General features: G+C 37.7%; 1 protein-coding gene across 2 annotated transcripts in view; it reads left to right on the top strand.

Moving 5' to 3' along the window:
- Positions 1-26,421, top strand: part of arid5b (AT-rich interaction domain 5B) — a 117,485-nt gene that overhangs the window by 19,175 nt on the left and 71,889 nt on the right. For both annotated transcript variants that reach the window (XM_052610909.1, XM_052610910.1), the window contains exon 4: positions 21,337-21,567. In XM_052610909.1, coding sequence (XP_052466869.1) covers positions 21,337-21,567 — 231 coding nt within the window. The remainder of the gene's footprint in view (positions 1-21,336; positions 21,568-26,421) is intronic.

The raw sequence follows: 26,421 nt of genomic DNA, 5'->3' as shown, positions 1-26,421 counted from the left end.
TTGTGACCATCAAGCTATTCCCATATCTCTCTATTCGATTCCTTCCTACTATCATGAAGTAGTAAAAGTGGAGTTTTTTATTATCTGTTGAGACTGTATAGGTATGTGGAGCCTCTTTCTGGATTCTCTGTTTGAGACCGCTTTTGGCTCATTGCATTCTGGGGATATTGGCTAGAGTCTGTCTGCTAGATGACATGTCAAAAAAATTAATGCTGCAATTTGTGACACGAGTCTACGTGAATTTCAGTTTCATGTCCTGATAAAGGCAATCCACGTTCTGCTGACACTGGCAGGGAGAGCAAGGCTAATGCAAAGGAGAGTAAAACAGCTTTAACAGTCATGGTAATATATTCTTGGCTAAATACTTTGATATTGCTAACATGGAGATTCTGGGCAAGAAACTGAGGCGCAAATTACAAAATGCATTATTATGTATAGAGTGTATGCACATTGTTGTAACATTTTAGATGGAGTGCCAAAAAAACAGGCTTATTTCAGCATTTGCTTTACATTTTGCAGAATTTATAAAAAGACATCACCATCCTGCCAAAGTAAATGAAAAGCCGCTTTGATATTTGAATAATCTATGCTACAGAAACGAATGTTCACTCTCTTTATACTGATTTAGATTGCTCTGTTTGTTCTGCTCTCAATCCAGCCGATTATTTAATGTTTTCTAACCGTCATGTTTTTCTTATTGGCAAGCCTGCTGGAAGTTTACAAGGCTTATTGTCCATTAGAGCTCTCTGATCTTCTTATATCACTGCTCTCTGACTGAATCCAGACACCAGAGCCAGCGTTTCCAAAACTGTGGAGTGGGAATTGAAATGGAAAAAGCCTGTTGGTTCACTAATAATGGCAAAGTCATTTTTTAAACCCAAAACAGGGAAAGAAGTCATAATCATCGCCCAAACGTATTTTGTTTTTGTTACTTTTTTTCTCATATCCACAAGGCAAGACTCCCTGAGCTGAAGTATGCGAGGTGAGATCCGTGCCAGCAGACAGTCCAACAATGTGCACGTTTTCCAGGCATGACCTTCGAGGAAATTAATAGTTTTATTGTCTGTCCATTACAGAGACTGAGACAACAGTCAAGTAGTTAATGTAACTCACTTCTCCTATAACGGCAACACCCCCCCCCCCCCCAACTCAACTCAACCCAATAACCTGAAGCTGAACGGAAAGAGGAAAACCATGGCAAGAGTTACCAACAACAGATGGAAAATAAGTGTTCATTTGTCTTTTAGGAGCATTGCATTATATGTTCTCAGACAGCTGCATTTGTTCCTGCAAAGGAAATTCAAATAAATGTTAATGCAGTGTGCTGATCTTTTCTGAAGTTCGTCACCCCCTCCGGGCAGCTATTGTGGAATCTTATATTTTAAAGCGAGGGGGCCGGCTGTGTTTGTCAGGAAGCACAATGTGGCTTATTGTGGTGTCTGGTGCCAAGCCCCAGTCACTCACGATGACTAATCTGTTATTATCGTCAGCCGATCATTTCATGTCTAATAAGCTTGCGGGGAGTTGCGAAATTCAAAAAGGCCTTCTTTTAAATATTAAACGTCTCAGACTTTGTGCCGTTTACATCTCTTAGGCACATTAATACCCTATTTGCTTGCAGTGTTCTCTTGCTAATTCATTTTGCTTAGTCACATGGCTCTGAATATTGTGTGCATGAGTGGTTTATTTATTTACTAATCAAATTTACTCCACTCAAGAGTTTTATCTTAACAAAGCCTACTGTGTCATATTTCACACACATATTTAAGGCCTCTAAATGATCAACATGATCAAAACTTTGCTGAAAAACCTAAATCTAAATGTGCCTTGTGTTGTCTGCTTGATAGATTATACTTTTTTTATGATTTACACTTTTAATAAAATATTCTATTTTTTGTAAAAGGCTTTTCAGTGTAGCTAATCCTCCTGGCTCACATGTCATTTTGCTGTGAAATTTTTACTGATTTTTATAAAGTAAGGGTAAAAGTAGCTTTTATATTGTTGGTAAAACAAACCCAAATTCCAAAAAAGTTGGGACACTGTACAAATTGTGAGTAAAAAAGGAACGGAATAATTTACAAATCTCAAACTTATATTTTATTCACTATAGAATATAGATAACATATCAAATGTTGAAAGTGAGACATTTTGAAATGTCATGCCAAATATTGGCTCTTGTAGAATTTTATGAGAATTACACATTCCAAAAAAGTTGGGACAGGTAGCAATAAGAGGCTGGAAAAGTTAAATGTACATATAAGGAACAACTGAAGGACCAATTTGCAACTTATTAGGTCAATTGGCAACATGATTGGGTATAAAAAGAGCCTCTCAGAGTGTCAGTGTCTCTCAGAAGTCAAGATGGGCAGAGGATCACCAATTCCCCCAATGCTATGGCGAAAAATATTGGAGCAATATCAGAAAGGAGTTTCTCAGAGAAAAATTGTGAAGAGTTTGTAGTTATCATCATGTACAATGCATAATATCATCCAAAGATTCAGAGAATCTGGAACAATCTCTGTGCGTAAGGGTCAAGGCTGGAAAACCATAGTGGATGCCGTGATCTTCTGGCCCTTAGACGGCACTGCATCACATACAGGAATGCTACTGTAATGGAAATCACAACATGGGCTCAGGATTACTTCCAGAAAACATTTCCGGTGAACACAATCCACCGTGCCATTCGCCGTTGCCGGCTAAAACTCTATAGGTCAAAAAAGAAGCATAAAAAGAAAAAAGAAGCTAAACATAATTCAGAAGCGCAGGCGTTTTCTCTGGGCCAAGCTCATTAAAATAGACTGTGGCAAAGTGGAAAACTGTTCTGTGGTCAGACGAATATAAATTTGAAGTTCTTTTTGTTAAACTGGGACGCCACGTCATCCAGACTAAAGAGGACAAAGACAAGTTGTTATCAGCACTCGGTTCAGAAGCCTGCATCTCTGATGGTATGGGGTTGCATGTGTGCATGTGGCATGGGCAGCTTACACATCTGGAAAGGCACCATTAATGCTGAACGGTATATCCAAGTTCAAGAACAACATATGCTCCCATCCAGACATTGTTTCTTCAGGGAAGACCTTGCATTATCCAACATGAGAATGCAAGACCACATACTGCATCAATTACAACATCATGCCTGCATAGAAGAAGGATCCAGGTACTGAAATGGCCAGCCTGCAGTCCAGATCTTTCACCCATAGAAAACATCTGACGCATCATAAAGAGGAAGATGTGACAAAGAAGACCTAAGACAGTTGAGCAACTAGAAGCCTGTATTAGAAAAGAATGGGACAACATTCCTATTCCTAAACTTGGGCAACTTATCTCATCAGTCCCCAGACGTTTGCAGACTGTTATAAAAAGAAGAGGGGATGCCACACAGTGGTAAACATGAACTTTTGATGTGTTGATGTCATGAAATTTAAAATCAACTTATTTTTCCCTTAAAAGGTTAAAATTGTCTCAGTTTAAACATTTGATATGTCATCTATGTTGTATTCTGAATAAAATATAGAAATGTGAAACTTCCAGATCATTGCATTCTATTTTTATTCACAATTTATACAGTGTCCCAACTTTTTTGGAATCGGGTTTGTATTTTAAGATTGAACACTTACTGGACTGAAGCAACTTAGGTTTACTTTGGTTTCATCTCTCAATCACCATTGTATTGCAATGCTGTGATTATAAAATTTATATACAAATCTTAAGAAGATATATTGGGATATATAAAGTTACAACTGATTTTTATATGCATTTTATGTAAGTATTACTGACTGTTATACTATCATTGTCATCCCATTGATTTAAATTACAATTTTTCAGAATTACATCTTACCTTTTGGCCAAAAAAACAGCATATTTTGCACCAAATTGCATATTTTCGTTCAGTTAAGGCAAAATGTAAGTCTGTTTTTCTTTCTTTATGCACTCCATAATCTTTTATCATATTACTGTATATGTGCCAGAAAAGCCTAATACTCAACAAAAGCCATATGCAAATTATTTATACACATTTTGTCTACAGGTACATTTTGTACTGTATGTCAGGCTTTATAGGGTTAATATCCAAAAAAATTGTCCAGGTTTCATTATATACTTGACTACATTTAAAATAGTAGTTTTACAAAAAAAAACAAAAAAAAAACATTTATGTCATTAATTATCCCCCCTTCATGTTCTTGTTTTTCTTCTGTGGAACACAAAAGGAGAACTTAAATTTGTCTCTGTTCCTCACACAAAGCTGTCAGATGACCTCAGAACACTTGAAATATATGTACACATCAAATAGGCTTCTTTTATGGTGCTTTTGTCATTTTTGCAACTTGACAGATATGAACGTTTGTGTTCCATGAAAAAAATTGTATGCATCTGTCACTATGGTTTGAGTACATGATGACAGAGTTTTGGGTAAACTATTCTTTTAAGTTGGTTTCTTTCTTTGCATTGTTAAATTTAACCTCATTGATGTTTTCTTTCTTTCTTTTTTTTTTTTTTAGAGGATGTGGTATTGCTCTCGGGGGGCTGATCTCAAACCCCCAGGTGATTTGCACAAGTTTGCAGAAAAGGAAGACAGCTGCATGCCTTCAAAGCGTAGAGAAACTTTGTTCCTGTCAGCATATATTTCAGTGGCTGGAAAACTCTCTTGGACTGATTTATCAAGTTAGCTGTTAGCCCTTTGAGACAGTAAAACAAAGATAAGGGCATAACTAAATAAATGAATTAAATGGCAGTTAGATGTATTTTTCCTAGTTGTTCTTCCTGTTTTTGATTAAATAAATTCTTTACAGTTTCATGGTGGGTAAAACATATTTGGGTAAAACATAAAATAAAAAGAGAAAAAAATGGAAATTAAATGTGCACAACTAGCATCACCAAAGAGAAATATATAAAAAAAAGATTATATGTGTACTTATTTATTTATTTTTAGTCCCTACCCCAATCTGTCATTGGACAGATGAAAGGATAGCCCCTCCCCAAACTTATTCCATTGGTTGAGCAATTGCTGCTGTATTCTGCTAGTTAAGATGTTCAAATAAATGTTCAGATAATAATTGATTGCGCCACTGAGGGGCCATTTAAACAAACTTTTCAGCCAAAAACTGGAAACTTTTTATGCGTGTTGCCTGTTCGTTTACACGACAATGACGTTTTGGGGACTCAAAGTGCATGTTCTTGAAAATGGCTTATCTTCGTTTCCATGTAAACACCCAATACGGGAATCTTTGAAAACGTTATGTCATGCACATGCGTAGTACATGTTAGGTATGTCGACATGTGCAGTACATGTCGATTTTAAAGGCAAGTGCGAACAAACATACACAACAATGCCGGAGTACATGGTAGTGTTGTTGCTGTTTAAGAGTTTGCCAATGCTTTTTCAGCAAAGTGTGGATTTACTTCACCAATATTACAACCAACAGCCGAGACGCATCATATACAACATATAATCGTCACTTCCCTACAGGTTCTGTTTACTAACAAGGTGACAATGCCAACTACTGGCCTGGCGTATGTAATACAGCATTTTTGGCTGTTTTCGCGGATATGTGTAATAGTGAATAGTTTTGAAATAATTGTTGTGTATATGTTAAAATTTTTAATAACAAAAGAGGAAAAATTTTCAGTTTTGATTACACTGTTGTCGTGTAAACGTAGCCTGAGATTTTTTTTATATATATATAAAAAACTAGACATAAATGAGAGCTACTGCATGATTAAATGCTAAAATATGGTTGTGTTTTCTTCTTTCATAGCGCAGAACCCCACAGTTCAAGATGGACAGTGATCCTTTAATAAGCACGCTCTTTGTGGCAGCTCTTAGAATTATGAATGATTAATTCTTTTGACAGTAATTGCAAAGGTCTTGTCTACCGCTGACTGCAGATGAAGAAATCAGCACAATAGTGCATTGATAGTATACTATCTTCTTATCCTCTGTCATCTAATCCCTCCTTTTGTGTCACACTCAAAATGCTTTTAAATTAGTTTCATTGGTTAATGCGCTTCTTTCCCTCTGTCTGTGGCTATTGTCATCATGTTGAGTCACATGAGTGCCACCATTGTCTCCAGCTTCCAGAATACACTTGCCATTTCCTGGGAACATACGCAAGTTAATCGCTTTGACATACATGTCTTCTGTCGCCAGTGTTTGACTGCTGTATATTGAAATTTGTTGTTAAAATAAATAAATACAGACAAATATGTTGTGTTGAGGATGTAATGGTAATTACATGCATTCGCTGTTTAAATTTGTGTATTAATCAGAAAGAGAAGCATAAGCGTGTCAATTATTTAATGACTTTAGGTTTATGTAACAAAATAACACATGGAATTAAATACTTTTTACTTTTTCATAAAAATTTGAAATGCTCAGTTGTTTTTTTTCTGTTTGCATCAAAGCCTGGCAATGTGTTAATCTGTCCCTGTCATGCTTATAGATTTCAGAGATGAAAGCTCCTTTATTTTCATTGTTTCGGACTCGACTGGAGATCAATTTTGGGGTGCCACTCAAAGGGCCAGATCTGATCTTTTGTAGTACGTACGAGATGATATCAGGTCTTGAACGGTTCATGAGAATTTTGCAGAACACAATTAAATTCCCACGACTCAAGCTCCCAACTCTGTGAACCGCTCACTCTGTTATTTTGCTGTATGTTGCGCACAACTATGCTTATCTTGCATGAAATATTTCTTTCTAGAAAGCAAATTACTGAAAGCAAATACGTTCGATGCACACTAGAAAGATTTAGCTGTGATTTGTTTTTTTTTTTGTGTAATAATATCATACGTTTGTAATCTTGGTAACTAAACCGCTGCAGAAATAAAGTGTTTCATCAGCTTACGTCAGCCAGTGTATTAGCACTTACTAAGGGAGCCATTTATTTTGAGCCATATAATGCTGCTATGATAATGATTTTTTTTGGTATACACTTATTAAACATATAATTAGTCTGTAATATTTATATAATATATTTATATATTACAAAATTATACAAAACAAAACACTTTTTAAAAAAAACGTTACAATGTGAAATATTATATTTAATTATTATATTTAAATTATATTTAATCTATCTTATGTATCTATCTATGTATGTATGTATGTATGTTTATGTGTATGTTGCTTAATTTGATAATGCTTGCAAAGTAATCACAGATATATGGGGAATATTCTTTTATATTGTTGGAAATCTATATTTCCTTTTTCTTGAGCACATAATGACAAGTGATCTTCCATTCCCTGAAAAAATATCTGTATCTTTGTATGTGGCTGCACCTTGTTATTCGGGTTTCTATATAGAGGCATCATTAGAATAATAGGCTCAACATGTCTCTCTTCTTGTCTCTTCAGAAAGTAGAACATTTTGACATAACCAAATTAGTTTTACCCCGTCATGTTTTACAAAAGCCATTAAATGCAAAGTTTGCTGTGTTGTAATCAATAATACAGACAGTTATATTTGGAACTGGTCCCTCTGTAGGAATATTAGTGCTTTGGCTTGTTGCTAGGGAGCAACACGAATTGTGCTGGAACCATAGCGGACGAATGCCCACTGCTGTAAAATATCGACAGGTGCCATAAATCATCAACAAATGGTTTGGACATCAGAGGATATACTGGAAAAATTAGCCCAGGGTAATTTAAGCTCAGACAAGCTGGAATCAAAGAAACAGAAATATTAGAGTATTATGGGTAGAGTTGTGCCACGTTGTGCCGCCCACTTCTGTATCACAATATACTGGGTTTAATTATCAAGTGGTTCCTGTGGCACGCAAACAGCAATCATACATCCTCGCCAAAGAAACCGTTTCAGTAATTGAGTGCAGGAACGCTGTGTTTTTCCAAAGCGCCCACTCGCTCAATTCAGTGTTTCCTCTCAGTTTGGTGAAAATATCACACCGTGTCCATCATGGAGTCAATGAAAGGCTTGTTTGAAGGGTAATAGTTGAATCGTGAATGGCTTTTAAGACACACAAGTCCTTGGAGAAGAAGTACAGGAACTGGTGGAGGACGTATTAGGGACATCTGAATATGAAAAGCTTTATATATTTATGTGAAATTGTGGCAGGTGATCTGTTATCTAGGGAAATGGGTTTATATTATCTCGTTGATGACCCTGTAACATGAGGAGAAAGAAAAATAGCTTGAAATACTAAAGTGCTGCTGTTTACGGTGCTGTTTTGCTGTCTAACAGAGAACAAAGTAATTGAAAATATCAACCTAGAAGGTACTTGAAATTATCTTTAAAGGGCTAAATTGTTTACAGTTTCAGTACCATCAAATATATGTATATATTTATAAAAATCGAAACTAATAAACTAAATGTAAAAAAGTAGTGCTGTCAAACGATTAATCGTGATTAATCGCACGCAAAATAAAAGTTTTTGTTTACATACTGTAATATATTTGTGTGTACTGTGTATTTATGTATATATAAATACAAACACATGACCGTATATATTTAAGAAAAATATTGTATGTTTATTAGGGGTGTAACGGTACGCAAAAATCACGGTTCGGTACATACCTCGGTTTTAAAGTCACTGTTCAGTTCATTTTTCAGTTCAGTAAGGGAAAGAAATGCAAACATTAAACTGCAGGTTGTTTATTGCTATAAACTTTTTTTTTAACAATTTGTTTATACTTTTTAATAAAATATATATATAAAATAAAAAAAGAATAAGAAATAAAATACAGCTGCAAAGTTCTCCACTAAATAAAATACTCTCAGTCTCAAACCAATATCATATAATAAAATAAAAATGAAAAATATAAATAAATAACTGATTACAGTGTAGCATTACCAATCCCAGCTTGTAGGCCTGCTCATATTTAAAAAATATATATAACTTTTCCAAAGTGTAAAGTTGCAGCATCAACAGTTTAAGTTTTTAGACATGCTCAGATTTAGTTATTGCGTTGGACCGATCGAAATTAAGAGCAAAGGTCTGTTTAAATACTGACGGGAGATGCGTTTGAATTACAATCGTGTTTTTCCTAGTTGTAGTGATTATGCCTTTAAGCCGTATGCCTTTTGAAAACCTTAGGCCGGTGACACACTGGCATATTGCACCTGTCAAATATATTTATATATAATATAATATAAATGTATATACATATAAATATTTTCTAAATATATACTGTATGTGTGTGTATTATGTAAACAAACATTTTTATTTTGGACGCGATTAATCGTTTGACAGCACTAGTAAAAAAAAAGTGCTAAAAATTTTATACTTTTGTATAATAATAAAATTATTAAATTCAGTTTAATATAGGTAATAAAAAATAATATATAACAATAATATTAGAATAATGTAAATTTTAAGTTTTCAAAAACATGAAAAAACTGAATGAACAGTGGGTTGAGTTTAAGTGGACTAAAAAAGAGATTTGAATTCACTTCTAAATTAATGTTTAATTATGTTGATTTTAATTAGTTGAATAATAATAATGATATGTTTTATATATATATATATAGCGCCTTTCAAGAACCCAAGGTCCCTTTGCAAAAAGTTGATAGATAACATGAACAACAGATATGCAGTCAAATAATCCCAAGATATTAGATGTAGCTTCATTATATAATGAGAGAATCTCACCAGGACAAGAGAGATTAACAGAGAGAGACAAAGCATTAGAGAATTATTCATTGCTTACATTTTTCATGTTTCGGAAGGATGTTGTAGATTTAAATTTAGATTTCGCAAGAGGAAGAGAAAAACGTCCCAAGGTTACGCATGTAACCCTAGTTCCTTGAGGGAACGAGACGCTGCGTCGTAAAACGCTTTGGGGAACGTCCCTGACGAGACCGACTCTGAATATCGTGTGCAATCTGTCCATCGGACGGGCGTGACGTCACGGGCAGGGTGACGTAGCGACCAGGAAGCTATATAAGCACGTGCCGTGCAGCTGGCTTCAGCTTCGAGTAGGGAAGCAAGCGCCGGCAGGGGTGCCGGGAGTATGGCTCTGCGACGCAGCGTCTCGTTCCCTCAAGGAACTAGGGTTACATGCGTAACCTTGGGACGTTCCTTTTCGGGAACTCGAGCTGCGTCGTAAAACGCTTTGGGGAACGATATGCCAACGCTGCCAGACTACCAAAGCCCTGCCTAGTGTGTATCCGAAGAGCACAGCTTAGGACGAGAGAACAGAAGAGCCCGGAGTGGCTCGCATAAAGATCGTAGAATCTGACAAATGTAGAGAGCGTGGACCATCCCGCAGCGTTGCAGATGTCCAAGAGGGACACACCTGCTGAGAAGGCCTTGGAGGCCGCCATACCCCGAGTAGAGTGAGCCTTGGCTCCCAAAGAAAGGGGAAGAACAGAGGACTCATAGGAGTCGTTGATAGCCTCGACTATCCAACGACTAAGGGTCTGCTTAGAGGCAGGGGAACCCTTTTTAGGAGGACCATAGCAAACAAGCAATTGGTCAGGTTTTGTCCACAGCAGCCCTGTGGACGTATGAGTCCAGTCCTCGAACTGGACACATACAATTTAGCTTCACCTGGTCTGGCTCCCGAAAGGGAGGAGGACAGAAGGCCTGCAGTACTATGGGTTGTGGCGTAACAGAGGGAGCTTTAGGAATGTAACCCGCTCGAGGGTATAAGAATGCTTTGGCCATACCAGGGGCAAAGTCTAAATAAGTAGGGGCCACCGAAAGGGCCTGGAGATCTCCAACTCGTTTTAGCGAGGTGATTGCCAGTAGCAGGGCAGTTTTCAGTGTCAGATGTCTATCTGAGATATCTTGTATTGGCTCGAATGGAGCTTTACAAAGAGCCTCTAGAACCACAACCAAATCCCATGGGGGAATATGGGACCGTACTGGAGGTCTCAGCCTCAGCGCACCGTGGAGGAAACGTGTAACTAGGGGGTGTCTACCCACTGACTGACCATTGAAAGGGACGTGGTAAGCAGCTATGGCCGCCACGTACACCTTTAAGGTGGAGTGAGTTAACCCCGCAGAGAGCCTAGCTTGTAGAAACTCCAGAACTGTACCAACTGGGCAGTTAACAGGGTCAAGCTGGGGGTCTCTGCACCATGAGGAGAAGAGTTTCAACCTCAGGGCGTACAGTTTCCTCGTAGAGGGAGCTCTGGATTGGAGTGTGGGGGTCTCAACAACCTCGGTTGGGAGACCGGAAGCCATGAGCTGTGCCCCCCTCAGAGGCTACACAGACAACTTCCACAGCTCCGGGCGAGGGTGAATATTTTGCCCTACGCCTGAGAGAGCAGATCTGTCCTGATCGGAATCACCCATGGAGAGCCGTCGAGGAGAGAGATCAGATCTGCGAGCCACACTGGGCTCAGCCAGAACAGGGCTACAAACAACAGACGGACCCCGTCCCGGCGTACTCTCGCCAGAACTCCCAGGAGCAGAGCGATAGGGGGAAAAGCGTACAGACGAAGCCTCGGCCAGGTCTGTACCATAGCGTCCAGTCCCAAAGGAGCTGGATGAACTAGAGAGAAACAGAGGGGACATTGCGATATCTCTTGAGTCGCAAAGAGGTCCAAAAACTCTCCATATCTACTTCACCTTAGGGTGAAGCCCCCGGGTCTCGACCCCTGTCTCGACAGTATGTCTGCTCCCACAGTCAATCTCACAGGAATATACACTGCTCCGAACGAGAGGAGTTTGTCCTGGGACCACAGAAGGATCTGGTGTGCCAGCTTGTACAAGGGGCACGGATGCCGATCTCTCTGGTGACTGATTTAAGAGATCGCCAATGTGTTGTCAGTGCGCCCCAACACATGGTGACCTCTCAGGTCTGGGAGGAAATATTTCAATGCTCGATGCACAGCTAGCACCCTTAGACAACTGGTATGCCATGTCAGATGGCGACCGCTCCACAGACCGCGGGCAGGGTGGCCACTCATGACCGCACCCTAACCGGTGAGGGACACGTCTGTCGCTAGCGTTACACGGCGACCAAGAGCTCCCAACACCGGGCCCTGATTCAAGACCCAAGGTTTCTTCCATATGTCTAAGGCACGAAGGCATCGCCGCGTGACCTGAATAGTTCGGAAAGGATTTCCCCTCGGGGAAAACCCCTTGGTCTTGAGCCACCACTGTAGGGGCCTCATGTGCAGCAGGCCAAAAGGTATCCCGTTGGACGCAGCTGCCACGAGCCCTAACAGTCTCTGAGACTGCTTGACAGTGAGTGACTGGCCATCTTTGACTCTCTTGACTGATGTGAGGATCGACTCGATCCGAGCAGGAGACATACGTGCCTGCATCGTGGTCGAATTCCATACTACGCCTAGATAGGTGGTTCTCTGAACTGGAGAAAGTACACTCTTCTTGGCATTCAGTCTCAAACCCAGCTCCCCCATATGGGCGAGAACGACACCTCGATGTCGAACCGCCATCTGCTCTGATTGAGCTAGAATCAACCAATCGTCAATATAATTTAGAATGCGGATGCCCTGCATACGGAGGGATACCAGAGCCGCATCTACACATTTTGTGAACGTGCTGGGTGAGAGTGCAAGGCCGAAGGGAAGTACTCGATATTGGTAGGCTTTGCCCCCGAAAGCGAACCTCAGAGACTTCCTGTGTTGTGGAAGGATGGATATTTGGAAGTATGCGTCTTGAGATCAATTACGACAAACCAGTCCTCGGATCTGATTGAGCTACATCTTGTTTGATAGCGAGCATTCTAAACTTCAGTGACATAACTGAGAGGTTTAGATGACGTAAGTCTAAGATCGGACGCAACCCCCCATCCTTCTTAGGAACTATGAAATACCGGCTGTAAAACCCGGATTCCCTGTCTAGAGGAGGGACCACCTCGATGGCCGCCTTCCTTAATAGGGTATTCACTTCTTGTTCCATCACCAGAGCCCGCTGGGGGCCGACTACTGTCGGTGTAACCCCATTGAATGTCGGCGGGACCCATTGAGATACATTTGGCAGTAGTTTACACGCTGCTAACTGATGTACTAGGGGAATCAGTCTCTCGAGACTGACCTCTGGTGTAAGAGGCCCCCGAAGGGGCGGCGAGCGTCTCAGCTCCGCTACGCTCACGGGCGGAAATAACTGAGAGCAGTGCTCGCTGGAAGTCGCTGCACCCTGAAACTCTGGCAGGGTTGGCAGACCCACCTCCCGAGGGCACTGAGGTGAGACGGGCACCGTGTAATGAGGTGGACACCGCTCTACCCCAGTAGGGGCCGCCCTCTGTAGTCGTGACCAAAATGCGTCAGGACTTTTTGGCCGTTGAACTCCCAGTCTGCTCTTACAGACTAGACTGGGAAGTCACTGGCCCAGAGCGTTGCTTCAGCCTCTGGTCCCGTTACCTTCAGCGGGGAACACGGGCGGCAACACTCTGTTTGTACGTGGAGGGGGCTGCTCCTGCCCAGCAGTCCCTCCAGTACATCTAACTTCATGAGTCAAATAAAATGTCATTATATTCCTCAGAATTTAATGCAATCATACAATCAGACAAGTAGACACGGTCTGGATTGAGAAATTCACATTGAAGTGATATATTGAACTCCTTGAAGTTAGATAACGGTCATTAGATTCCTCAGAATCTAATGCAATTCAACAATCAGACAAGTAAACACGGTCTGGATTGTGATAAAGTACATATTGTAGAGATATATTGACTTTTCAATGTCGTTAAATTCCTCAGAATTTAAAACAATCAAACAATCAGACAAGTAAACACGGTCTAGATTGTGATAAAGTACACATTGTAGTGCTATATTGAGTTCTCAATGTCATTAAATTCCTCAGAATTTAAATTAATCAAACAATCAGACAAGTAGACACGGTCTAGATTGCGATAAGTACACATTGAAGTGGTAGAACTAACTCCTGCTTATTAAATGGAGTTTAAATAACCAGACACGCGGTCGGGTATGTAAAAATTCACATCAAAACTGAAAATGATGTAATCCACGCGTTGCCTCGACAGCGCGCTAACAGCTTAGTCACACAAACAATATTAATCCCCTCAGAGATAAAAAGCTGCTCATTAACACTACCCGTATAAGGCATAACACTGTTTGTTTTATACTGTGCTTATGCAACTTTATGTTTGTGCAACTACAGCTCGCCAACGCCCTCCGTGTCAATCTCCTCGGAGAAAGAAAGGCAGAGCGTCAAGCCCGATGCTCGGGGGGGAAGAACCGAAGCTCGGGCTTCCGAACCCCGGAATCAGGCAGATCTGGTGGATAAGGTAGGAGATAAGGACGTGCCCGTCTCCATTCCTTCCAGCAGATCGATCCGCGAACCCAACGAATGCCGGCGCGGCTTCGCCTCGGCGAAAGCGGAACCGGCATCGCGAGGAACGCTGGCGAAGGCTCACTTCTCGAAGAGAGCCCTCCGGGATCGAAGCGCCCGCATTGTCACTATCGTTCACAATGCGGGCAGTCGGCCCCCTCGAGAGCTGACTGAGCGTGCTTCGATCCCAGGCAAGCCACGCACACACCGTGTGTATCCCCACTCGTAATGTAGCGAGGGCAGGGAGGAACACACAATCTATAACGTGGCTTGGAATCGCCCTTAATATGTTGGTCTATGCTTTTACTTTTGGCATATTGAGCTGTTTTAGCGATCTTTTAATGGCTAGGGACAGACAACAATAAATAGGACCAACGGGACAGACTTTGACATGCACACACAGAGCGCTTGCTGACAGAGCGAAGCTGAAGCCAGCTGCACGGCACGTGCTTATATAGCTTCCTGGTCGCTACGTCACCCTGCCCGTGACGTCACGCCCGTCCGATGGACAGATTGCACACGATATTCAGAGTCGGTCTCGTCAGGGACGTTCCCCAAAGCGTTTTACGACGCAGCTCGAGTTCCCGAAAAGGAACTAAAGTTAGTGGGTTTATGGTCAGATGTGTCAGGTTCGAGACCCTTGACACAAACATTGTCAATGCCAGCAGAGCAGATTAAGTCAAGGGTATGAGAATGAAAGTGTGTAGGAAAATCAATATGCTGAGATAAACCAAAGTAATCCAGTATAGCCAGTATTAGCAGAAATACAGTCTTAATCAACATGAATGTTAAAATCACCAAGCATAATAATATTGTTATATAGAGCAGATGCAATAATGAGTGAAAAACACTCTCTGCCGTAACCAAGTGTCAAAGTGAAGCGAGTGACCCAGGAATGGCATGAGAAAATACCAGTCCAAACATCCAGACATCCTAAAGACTAAAATTTATAAAGAGCTTGCAACCAATCAGCAGATAAACAACAAAACGATGAAAATGGTGATGAGTAGACACTTTTATGCAAACAACTTACAAATGAGAAATACAACAAGTAATTCATAAAAAAAGAGGAAATTAAAACATTTAATATAAGTGCCTGTAATACAAAGTTTCACACATTGTTTATTATTTCGGTAATAAGTATTTGTGCTTAAATGCACTGCTGTGTTCTTACGGCCTTACAAGTAGTCTGATTTTAAAATCAATTTTCTTAATGGCTTATTTCTATGAAAATGTTATTTTGTGTCAGTGTTGTTATTATGAACTATAAAACTAAAAATGAAAAAAAAATATTTTTGAAATTAAGCTGAAATAAAATAAAATATTAGTGAAAAAACTTCAAATTAGATGTTTTGCATGTATTAAAATCATTAAACCTAAAACAGAAAATAAAATATATATTAAAAGCTAAACAGAAATGTTTTTAAAAAAATTACAAATGCACATATAAAAAATATATGAAAACTTCATTAATCAATACTCTGATAACATAAATAATACTAAAATAACACAGCAATTTGAATGCAATGAGAGCTGGATTATTTTCCCATTTGAGTTTACTAATACTAATAATTTACTGAGTTTGATTCCTTAAAAAGAAGTGATGCATATTTCTTTTTTTTTTGGGGTGTTAAAATTTTCATATATTTTCATATATATATTCCATAAAATTATAAACACTCAAACCATTTCTCATGTGTTTGTTTGAGCATATTAGATACAAACAACAAGACCGCTTCAGCCAGTAGCATTATTGTTTGTTGACCAATGGCAGGTGAGGAAAGTGATTGGGGGTGAATTAATAAAAAAAAAATTTTTTTTCATTGTCACTTTTTTTGCAGTTCTATTTGTTGATACTAGTGGATTACAAATGCCACCTTTAAAAAATCGTTCTATTGGCACGAAGACATTATTTAATATATAACCCTCTTCCACAGTGACTTTTTATTCTTTTTTTTTTCGTATCTAAACAGCAGAAATATGAGCTGTTAAATCAGGTTGATTTTCAAATCAAAATAATCACAATATGATTGTTCTGCAGCCCTTCTTCTGTTCAGATAGTTTTGTAAATTGTTATTCTGTATTTAAAACATGACGATCGATATTATTTGGGTAGTGTATGTTGTAATCTGTTGTGGCCCTCACATCAGGCATATTGAAGGATCAGAACCAATTTAATGACCCAACAGGGGCACAGAATCTCAGCAGCCCGCAACATTAATAGATAGATGTTATTTGACTCATTAGAGGTCACGGCTGTGAATAATAATTAGGGCAAGACTGATTATGCTGAACTCAACTCTAATAAGACATGCATTTGAAATTTCTCTATACAATCTCTGGAAGGACGCATGCGCTCATCACTTCAACGTGAAGCACGCACACACACACACACACAGGAAATTGATTTGAGGGTTTATGACTGAAGTGCAGTTTTGTTAACTATTATTGATGGGGAGTCTTGCAAATAAAACAGTTGCCTTGGCGTTGATGACACACATTTTCCTCTCATTATTGTGTTCTGAGGCGTAGAGAGCACTAATAATGACACACACCAATAACTTTAGCATCAACACACGCTTATTTTAATACAGAAACCAGGACAACTAACAAGCAGCTGCTGTCAGGATTCCAGGAATCCTTTTTTTTTTCTACCTTCTGTCTTCATCCTCACACTCGAATTTATATTTTAACCTTCATATTTTAAAGAGACAGGTAGCTATTACTGCGTGTTTGTTGAAGCTGACTCATTGACAGGGAGAACATGTTGGGTAAGGGTTGTTTTGGAGGGTGGAGATGTACAGGAATGTATCTCAAGGCCTGTGTTTGACTTTCTGGGAATTCACCGGCCCGTCTGGCGAAACTTTTGAAGTTGATGTGTAATGTGTATTAGCAGCAGTTGTTTTTATTGAGGCTAAGTCAGTGGGCCTTGGTGTCTGCAGTGTTGTTTTGATATCTTTGAGGTTCTATTATAGCATTTTTAGTAATATTTTGAATAGTTTTTATTTCTATTTTTTCCATTTTAATTTTAGTTACAGTTTAAGAATTGTTTTGATTTTTTCGTTTGTAGTAGTTTTAGTAAGGAGCATGTTTAGTTTTTTTTTGTTGTTGTTGTTGTAGTTGTTGTATATGTCTTTATAGTTTATCCATTTTTATTTCAGTTTTAGTTGTTTAGTACAAGTTAAAATTAAAACAAGGGTTGTAGCTGAAATAATTTTTTATATTTTATTTCAGTTACCGTTTATGTTATTTCAATGTATAGTCTGTATAACCTTGTATTTAAATGTTTTAATTTCCAGTTTTACTTTTAGTTAACTATAATAATCCTCCCGCACTGTAAAAAAGTCAATAAATAAATAACTGTACTGGTTGTTTTCTGCCAGGACATTATTCATTAATTTCACAGACATTTCCATTAACCCTGAAACAATGCAATGCAGTGCAAAATTCAAAATACAGGAAAAACACCTGTAAAAATCAATATGGAAGATTTCTTTATATTAATATAGTACATTGTGCCCTACTTTTTATGGATTTTTTTTTTTGTCTGCAGTAGTATTATTTTTTAATATCATTTATATGATATTATAGTTTTTGTAAATATTTTGAATAAGACTTTATTTTTGTATTTGCTGTTTTGATTTTAATTTAGAGAAATTGGTAATTTTGTTGTGTTTTGTCATTTTTATTAGTTTTTTATGTTTATAGTTTTAGTTAAAAAAAAGAGAGAAATATTGACTTGTCAGTTAACTGATTTATATATATATATATATATATATATATATATATATATATATATTTATCTATAGCTGATATATACTTTATGTCAAGGTTTTGTTTTATTTCAAGAAACAACCTAACAAACTTGTTTTTGTGGTTTAGTTTTTGTTAACAGTAATAACCCCTGATAATAAACAATGTTAGGCTATACTGAGAGCTCAGGTTTTTTGTATTACAATCAAAGGGGCTTTTATATGTCATAATCTGGGGTTATGGCCTTATTTGTAATTTTTGATTGGCAAAGAAGCTCATAGAAGACCTGCTGACAAGTAATTTGGATTAATTGCCCTGTAAACTCCCATCACAAGCTCAGGCACGTTCAAGAGTGAACTTTAAACAAACATTATGAGATGTTTATCTCAATTTTTTTTTGTCAAGTTACATGTCATAATTGCAATGTAAAGTACACTGCCATTTGTACTTTGGACTGTATTGTGTTTTTTTATACTGTTCTCTCTCTATCTGTCTCCTTGAGCTTTTTGTTCTGTCTTGTAACTTGTCATTCTGTTCTTTTTTGAAAATAATGAAAAAGTCGAGCCAGAATTTCATTTAATCTAATCTAAACAAAGGTTTTGTTGAAAAAAAATAGCTTCATTCGTTCTGATTGATGTCACAGATCCTCAAAGCAAGTTTTATAGAACTAAAATATCATGAATTGTTAAAACTCAGGGGCGTTTTACCACAAACGGCTGTGTTTTATGTTTAATTGGTCCTCTTTGGCACCGGCAAGCGGTGGAGAGGTGTTATGTAAATATATTCCCAAAGAGGCCCATTTGACATTTGTGGAGCATTTGAGCAGTATACAGCGAGCAAACTGACATAGGGAAAAGGTCCATTCATCCTGATCTGATGAGACATGTTAGGATTACTCATGCAGATTTTAGTCTGTTGATTTCGGTGCCCTTCCTATGTGTGTTTCCCCCCTCCTCATCACAAAGGCTTTTTGTCAAAGTGTTTTACTGGAAAATTGCATAATGTGATTTTCAGTGCTGTCTAATCATAGTGTAGTGCTAGCCAATTACATTGCTAAACATAAGAATTCCTTTCTTTAGAAAAGGTTAGGTGTTATTATCAGTGTGGCTGTAGAGCTCTTTCTGACCTCTTCTGCAGCCCAAAGCCAAATCGAATCAAGAAACTGTACACTGGATCTCTGTGTGATTAGCTTGGGACAGTTAAAGACAGATATTTTGAGACCAACTTCTGTTAAGTTGCTAATGGCAAGGAAAAGAGGGGAATACTGTGGGTCTTCAAGGTACAGGTTGTAGGTCCTGCCAGGAGAGGGCGCACTATCAAAACAATAACAATTGCGTGGTTTGATGACGCTAAGAAGGAGCATGGAATGATGGGATGTGTTGTCTTCTATCCAACCACTGACGGCCATCAATCAAACGGAAAGATAAATCATGGATTTCATGGAGTTCAACGATTTGCGTGAGTAGATTAAATACAAAGTCAATGCAAAGACGCGATGCCCCGCGTTTGGCGTATATGCCCCATTATACTAATCTTGTTGATCGTTATAATAGCATACGTTTTCTGTAAAGATCCAAATCAAAACAACTCACCTGTGGAGTAAAACACAAGCGAGATCGGCATCTCTTTTTAGTTGCGAAGCTACTTCCGCATTTGTCCACACACTGTTGTCATATGGTTTCTACGTCAGTAAAGACGATAACAAAGGGGAACTAACGTCATTGTTTAGAATGGGAATTTTCTATTAGTGTATAACTTTAAAAAGTAAATACTATTAAAAAGATTACAAACATTATATATATATATTTAAAAAAGAAAACACAACAATGCATATGAAAACACAATTTTGTTCGAATGTTGATAGTACTTTTAAAAATAAATCAGTACTTTTATTCAGTTAAGCAGCATTAAATTAAAATTGACAGTAAAATATTTATATCTATTCATCAAATAATCAAAAACGTCCAAAATATAAAGCAGCACAACAGTTTTCAACATCGATAGTAATATCGATAGTAGAATGATTTATGCAGGATCATGATATGAATGATATTTTAATAATTTTATCTGAGTGTGTTACCAATGGCAGATGGGGCAATGTTTGGGAAACCTGTCTGATATCAGTCAATATTTTCTGTTTGTTCTGTTTGGCAATTACTAGTGGTTCAAAAATTAAATGTTAAAAAATTGTTATGGCTCTCAGCAGCAGAATGTTTGCGGTCGTTGTGTGTCAATACAAGGACGCCATCATTTGAGGTTTTTGCATCTCGCATGTCATACTTCGAGAGCTCATATTCCAAATTGTCAGGTTTTTGAGGTCGAGAGATGCGATGATACTTTGATTCGGTTGTGAGTTTTTTTTTTTTTGTTGAGTTCTGATGGGAAGACTAACAGGCGAATGCTATTGCTCAGATCTCTGATCTCCAAGAACTGAGTGACATGGCTTCCTGCCCAGAATCTTTTATATTGCCAATCCTAACAGAGAGCTGTCATGTTTAACCAGCAGCTCAGGCTGTAGTAAAACATAATAGCCCACATATCTATATCCGAACCTCCATTATAGAATAAGATTAGCTATATGAAGTCACAGCGCTTTGATTTGGATTGAATTATTAGTACTGCGAAGCTAATATTAGAGATAGTAGGATTCATCAATGGTCTATTTGTAATGCACACCATTGTGTAGCATTCTGACTCATCAAATTATGTCAAACATTGTCAATTAATTATTACATTTATTACATTCATACAATGAAATAAACTAGTTTGATTGTGTTGATGTCATGATTGCCAATCAAAATCATAGTAGGCGGGGTTTACTGTTCACTGAAGCAGTTTGAAGCATCGGTTTTAACACTGAAAGAGCGCAAATGGTACTAGAAAAACATTTATTATTTGAAAATGTTGTTTTACAGTAGAAATGTCAATTGACCAACAAACAACTCAACTTTTTCCCAATTATGCCCATATGGAATTTGAAACGTGTTATGATTTCTGATTCAAGTAATTCCTTACTGAATGTGAGGAGACAAGAGGCATACAAGTAAAAGTGCATATGTGCGGATTTCAAAATATTATTTTAGTTGAAAATTATTATTTTCCAACTAGAATTAGACTTTTAATTTCCTTCACTGTTGTATTTCTTTATAAAAAATAAATAAATAAATTGGTCCCCCACAATGGATACAGCCTTGGTTATTTGTGAAATTAGTGAAAATTGTTTCATAGTTGCTTCCTTTTGTGTGTGTGTGTGTGTGTAATACAGTCAAAATCTAATAAAACCTTATTTTGAGTTCCTTTTTGTGTGACTGAAATGTCAATGTTCACTTAAAAAATAAATGAATTCTTTCTTGTGTTTAGGTGAAGATGTGGAGGAGAAGAAGGTTCTGGTACTGAGTTACCCCCAGTACTGCCGGTACCGTTCCATCATTGCACGGCTTCGTGAACGGCCCACTTCCTTCCTGACGGACCATGTGGTGCTGGCCCTGGGGGGAATCGCCTCCCTCACCAACAACACCCAGATCCTGTACTGCAGGGACACCTTCGAGCACCCCACGCTGGTGGAGAATGAGAGCGTATGTGATGAGTTCGGTAAGTAGATTTGATATAAACTGTGTGGTCTTGGGTCTGAAACAAACTCTACGCAAGTATATCAATGCAAGCACTTCATGTCATTTTGTTCTTTCATTTAGGAATAATATATAGAAATTAATACTTATATTGATTATTTGAATGTTTACAGTAATTGTCTGATAACCTACATGCAGAAGTGATTTTTACTACAACACCTACAACAAAAAACGTAATAGAAAAAAGAATTATTATGATTACTGTTGTGATTTTATCGGTATATTTATGCAAAGTTGTCTTGTGATCTAAATGGTAGATTGGTTTCCGTTTTCGTTTTAGACTGACAGATTTTAAGTTGAAAAGTGTGGAAATCTTTAAAAATATTGTGTAAATGAATTAGTTTAAAGGTAACTTTGAAGTTTGTTACTACATATTTTGCAATGCATTGCCCAAACATTTGCATTTGCTTTTGCATTCTTGTGCAAGGTATGTTTCTGGCCTTAGAGGCTGATTGCTGCTTATTAGTTCATATAAAGATTCATTGCATGGGTATAATTGAGTGAAGAAAGAATGAATGGATGGAGGACTGACGGCACATGATTCTGAGGTCTAACTAGTCAAATCAGCAAAACAAGAGCCTTATCTTCATTACCTGACTGACGATGGGCTGCTGTATGAGCGCAGACAGCTTTATCACTATTGGTGTACAAACAGGAATGAGCGACTTGAGCTGGTGATTGAAACAGACACTCGTGGCTTTTAGTCTGTCGAGTTGAGAGTTGAGAGCTTGTTGTATGAGAGTAGAACTCTCAGATAACCTGAAAGCATGTTTTTACACTGAGGTCCGTCACAGTCTGTCTGCTTGTGTCAGTAACTTATTTTTTCAAAAGGACTGCTTTGATATCAAAAACAGCGGTTCATCACACTTTTGGCTAATGGTTAGAAAACCTCAACTGTGCATATAATTACTGGCTGTAAATTACTGTCTTTCTCCGATCTGTGCATGATTATGGCTTGTGTTTGCAGTGTACAGTGATGGTATTTCTATGTAACTAACCGTTTTTGTTTTTGTATTCTGTGTTGTATTGTGTTTAAACTTGTGTCTTAAACTAGGGATGTGCAAGACTTCACATTTTTAAAAATTGACTAGGTTTTAAAGAAGCACTGTGTATATATGCTGATTTTGCATCATGTTTGTCAGATCACAATCAGAAATCTTTCTTAAGGGGCCGTTTACAAATTAACTAATTCCTGTGAAAACAGCTAGAAGGAGCAGGATGGTTTTGAGACAATTTTTTTGTTATTTTTAGAATTTGAGAATATTTAAACTATTTTACACGCTGTCCTAAAAATATGATGCAAGATGGCAAAAAAAAAAAACTGTGTGTGTGTATAGACCAACTAGTAAAATTTATATATATATAAAAAAATATTTTAAATATTGTAAAGGAAATTGACAGATCATAGTAACAAGTCATTAATTGGTCATTCATTTATGGTCATTGAATGCCTCGTCTTAAAGAGACAGTTCACCCAAAAGTGACAGTTCTGTCATTATTTATTCACCCTCATGTCATCTCAAATCTGTATCTGAGTTTCTGTGTTCTGTTGCGCAAAAAAGAAGAGATTTTGAAGATGCTGGTAACCAAACAGTTGCTGGTAGCTATTGACTTGAATAGTTGTTTATTCCATACTATGTAAAGTCAATGGCTACTAACAACTGTTTGGTTACCAGAATTGTTCAAAATATCCTCTCGTGTGCAACAGAACAAAGAAACTCATACAGATTTGGGACAATGTGAGGGTGAGTAAATGATGACAGAATTTTCACTTGTGGGTGAACAACCCCTTTAAAGCTGTATGAAAAGCTGTATTTCTGTATGAAAATGCTATTTTCTGTATTTTCTGCACTGGTTTTTGTGATAAATCAGTGAGATTGGATTTAAATATATTAAAATATGTTGAATGGAGCTGTACTGAGAATATTGTATTTGTTCAAATAACTGAAACGAAATCAAATTATCCATAATGTATAGTAAACAAACACACACACAGACATGCAGTTTGTAAGCCTTAAGGCTCTTGTACAATGTCTTTGGTTTCTATAGAACTATGACTTCAATGCCATTTCTGTACGTGAAATGAAACTCAATAGTATCCTATTCACTAACATACCAAGACCTTAACTTCAGTGCTTTTATTACAGTACATGCTTGACAAAACAACAACACAGTGGGTTTGTGTGCAGTTTGCTTTTCCATAGATGCTGCCAGTGAAAAAGAGAGGCGCCGGTTTACATGCTCGAATTCCTGTTGGAAAAATGCTGGGTTATTGAATGCTACTTTGTAAAAGACGGTAGAGCTGTTTAGATAGTAGCATCTGACAAGATGGGCGAACAAACTGACAGTGAGTAATACAATTGAGTAAATGGCTCCCTTTGACTTTAATGGATGTCCTTGAGTTTCTTTGATTGCTTGAAAACAGTTTTCTGCTCAAAAACCACATTGTTGTCTTTGAAAGTTTAACATAAGGGGTTCTGCTTGAATCCGATGGCCTGCAGGGATTTGAATACCCTGATTAAAATGTCTTTGTTCTCACCAGGGCTTTAAACACAACCACGGCACGCTGTATTGAATCCCAAAGAAGTCATTCTGTTAAACTGTGTAGGGTGTGTTATTTATTAAGGCTTTAGTTCAACATATGAAGTCATTGTTCATTTAAAGGCACCTATACACTGGGTTTGTTACAGAGGGGGAGATCTGATGTTGGCCGAGAAAATCTGAGAGTGAGTGAAGGAAGAAGGACTTCTAGTGCTTTTTATGCTCGAAGTGACGGCCACTTGGCGGAAAATCTTCTGCGTTTAGCCTTGTCATTAACTTTTTGAAGCGAATAACAGTGCTTCTAAGGGCTTGGCAATGAAGAGGGGAGTTCTACTGAGAGAGTTCCAGTGCGTTATAGAAGAAAGATGAAAATGGAAAGCAGTGCTATTTAAGGAAAAATACAGCTGGAATGGTGCAGATGTGATATTTAAGATTTTTAGTGATTTGTTCCTGTGTTAATGGAAATAACTGCAGGGTTTGGCGCGCTGGCTTGCCTCTTTGGTCACATATTGGGAGGAAACAGGATGTTAAATTGACTCAAGTCTTATCCTCACTTGAATGGACTTTTAAGAGGGTGGTCGGGTATATTGAGAATATGGAATACAATAAGTGATAGTGGGGATTTCTTGTTTGGGTATCAGCTGGTTTGGACCCCTGCATGTCACATGGTTATGACATCCTCTCTAACGTTTGATTTCAGCACAATGCTATTAACATTTCTGCTTTCTTTCCTGTCGTCTTGTAACAGGACCTTTTTATATATGAGAAGAGGCATTTGCATTGATTGGACAAACATTTTTTATTTATTTTGTATTTTTGCTTTTATTATATATAATGTTGCCTTTATTATTATTTTATTATTAGGCTAAAGGATGGTAGAAATTTTTACAGAATCACTGTTATTTTCAAATACTATAGTTTTTTTTATAATAGTTTTCATTTTAATGTTTTAGTAATTTGTTGTGTTATGTTTCTTTTTTAAGTTTTTTTTTTTATTATATCTATATAGTTTTTGGTTTTAGTACTTCAAATTAAACTAAACGGAAAAGGGTAATGTTGCCTTTATCTAGCTGATTTTTTATTTTATTTTTTCAGGGAATGTTTAGTAGTAAATTATATATTTTTATGGTTTTAGTTTTAGTCTGACAATAATTTATTTTAAAACTAATCATAATATTAGTCTTCATGTTAATTTTTTTTTTTTTTGTGAGAATTTTATTTCACCCTCTATTCTTGATTCTTGATCCTATTCTATTCTTCACCACATTGTACTCGTACCACTAGTTCTTCAGCTGTTTAGGAACAAAGGTATCATGTCATACTTCCTCCTTATAACCTTAACACCAAATTACTGTGGTTGGTTAGTAAGTGTGTGAGGTCATGTTTACATTTCCACCTAACAACAGGAAGTTCAGAGTTTCAGAATAAGACATTTTTTGCAGTTCAGTTTCAGTAGATGCTCTTTTTTGCGCTAGAGGTGTTTTGAGTTCTGAAAGTTACTGTATGTTTTTATAGTCTAATTAACTTTATCTCAACAGATCAAGCAAAACTAAATTCCTCATGATATGACCTTTTATTAGTAAGACACTGTCAAACCCTCCCATACAAAACAAGGGAGAAGAAAAGTGGGAAATAGTTTTATCTGGATGTAAGGGGGTTTGGAGAGGGTGACAGAGTGGAGGATGCAGGGAATGTTTAGACGGACATTATTAATGTCACAGTGGGGGGTGAAGGGGAGTTGTACTGGTGAATTATTGAAGAGAGTTTGTAGGATGCCAAGCAATGGCCACACTATTATTCCTCTCTCGATTCATTTCCTGCCTCTCATGAGGTTATTTTTAGGAGGTCAGTGTTATTGTGTGAGCATATACTTATGAATTTACTTCATAATAGTTGCATGATGGAATGTGTTCCACTCATTTTCTGTGGTGCTTCAGTGAAACTTCAGCTAATGTTCTCATGTTGCTCTCATCATTGTGACGTGTTCTGTGGCAAGTGATCTCATCTCTCGTTTATTGCTCCTCTATGCAGCATTGGGATTAGTGATGGGAATCAGCAAATTAATTATTTGTTTTCTGATTCCACTTAATGATTCTGCTTTCATAATGATTTAATTAACTGGTTTTAGTACTTTTGTGGAAATATATATATACATATATATATCTATGTTATACAATGAATTGTATTGTGTCTGTTTATAGTGAGTGACATGACATGAAGCCAAGTATGGTTTAACCCATCCAAAGTGCACACACACAGCAGTGAACACACACAG

The sequence above is a fragment of the Carassius gibelio genome, chromosome A12 (genome assembly GCF_023724105.1).
Source record: "Carassius gibelio isolate Cgi1373 ecotype wild population from Czech Republic chromosome A12, carGib1.2-hapl.c, whole genome shotgun sequence".
Classification (NCBI taxonomy): domain Eukaryota; kingdom Metazoa; phylum Chordata; class Actinopteri; order Cypriniformes; family Cyprinidae; genus Carassius; species Carassius gibelio.
Note: the sequence above shows the minus strand (reverse complement) of the source record. Positions and strands in the feature narration are given on the sequence as shown.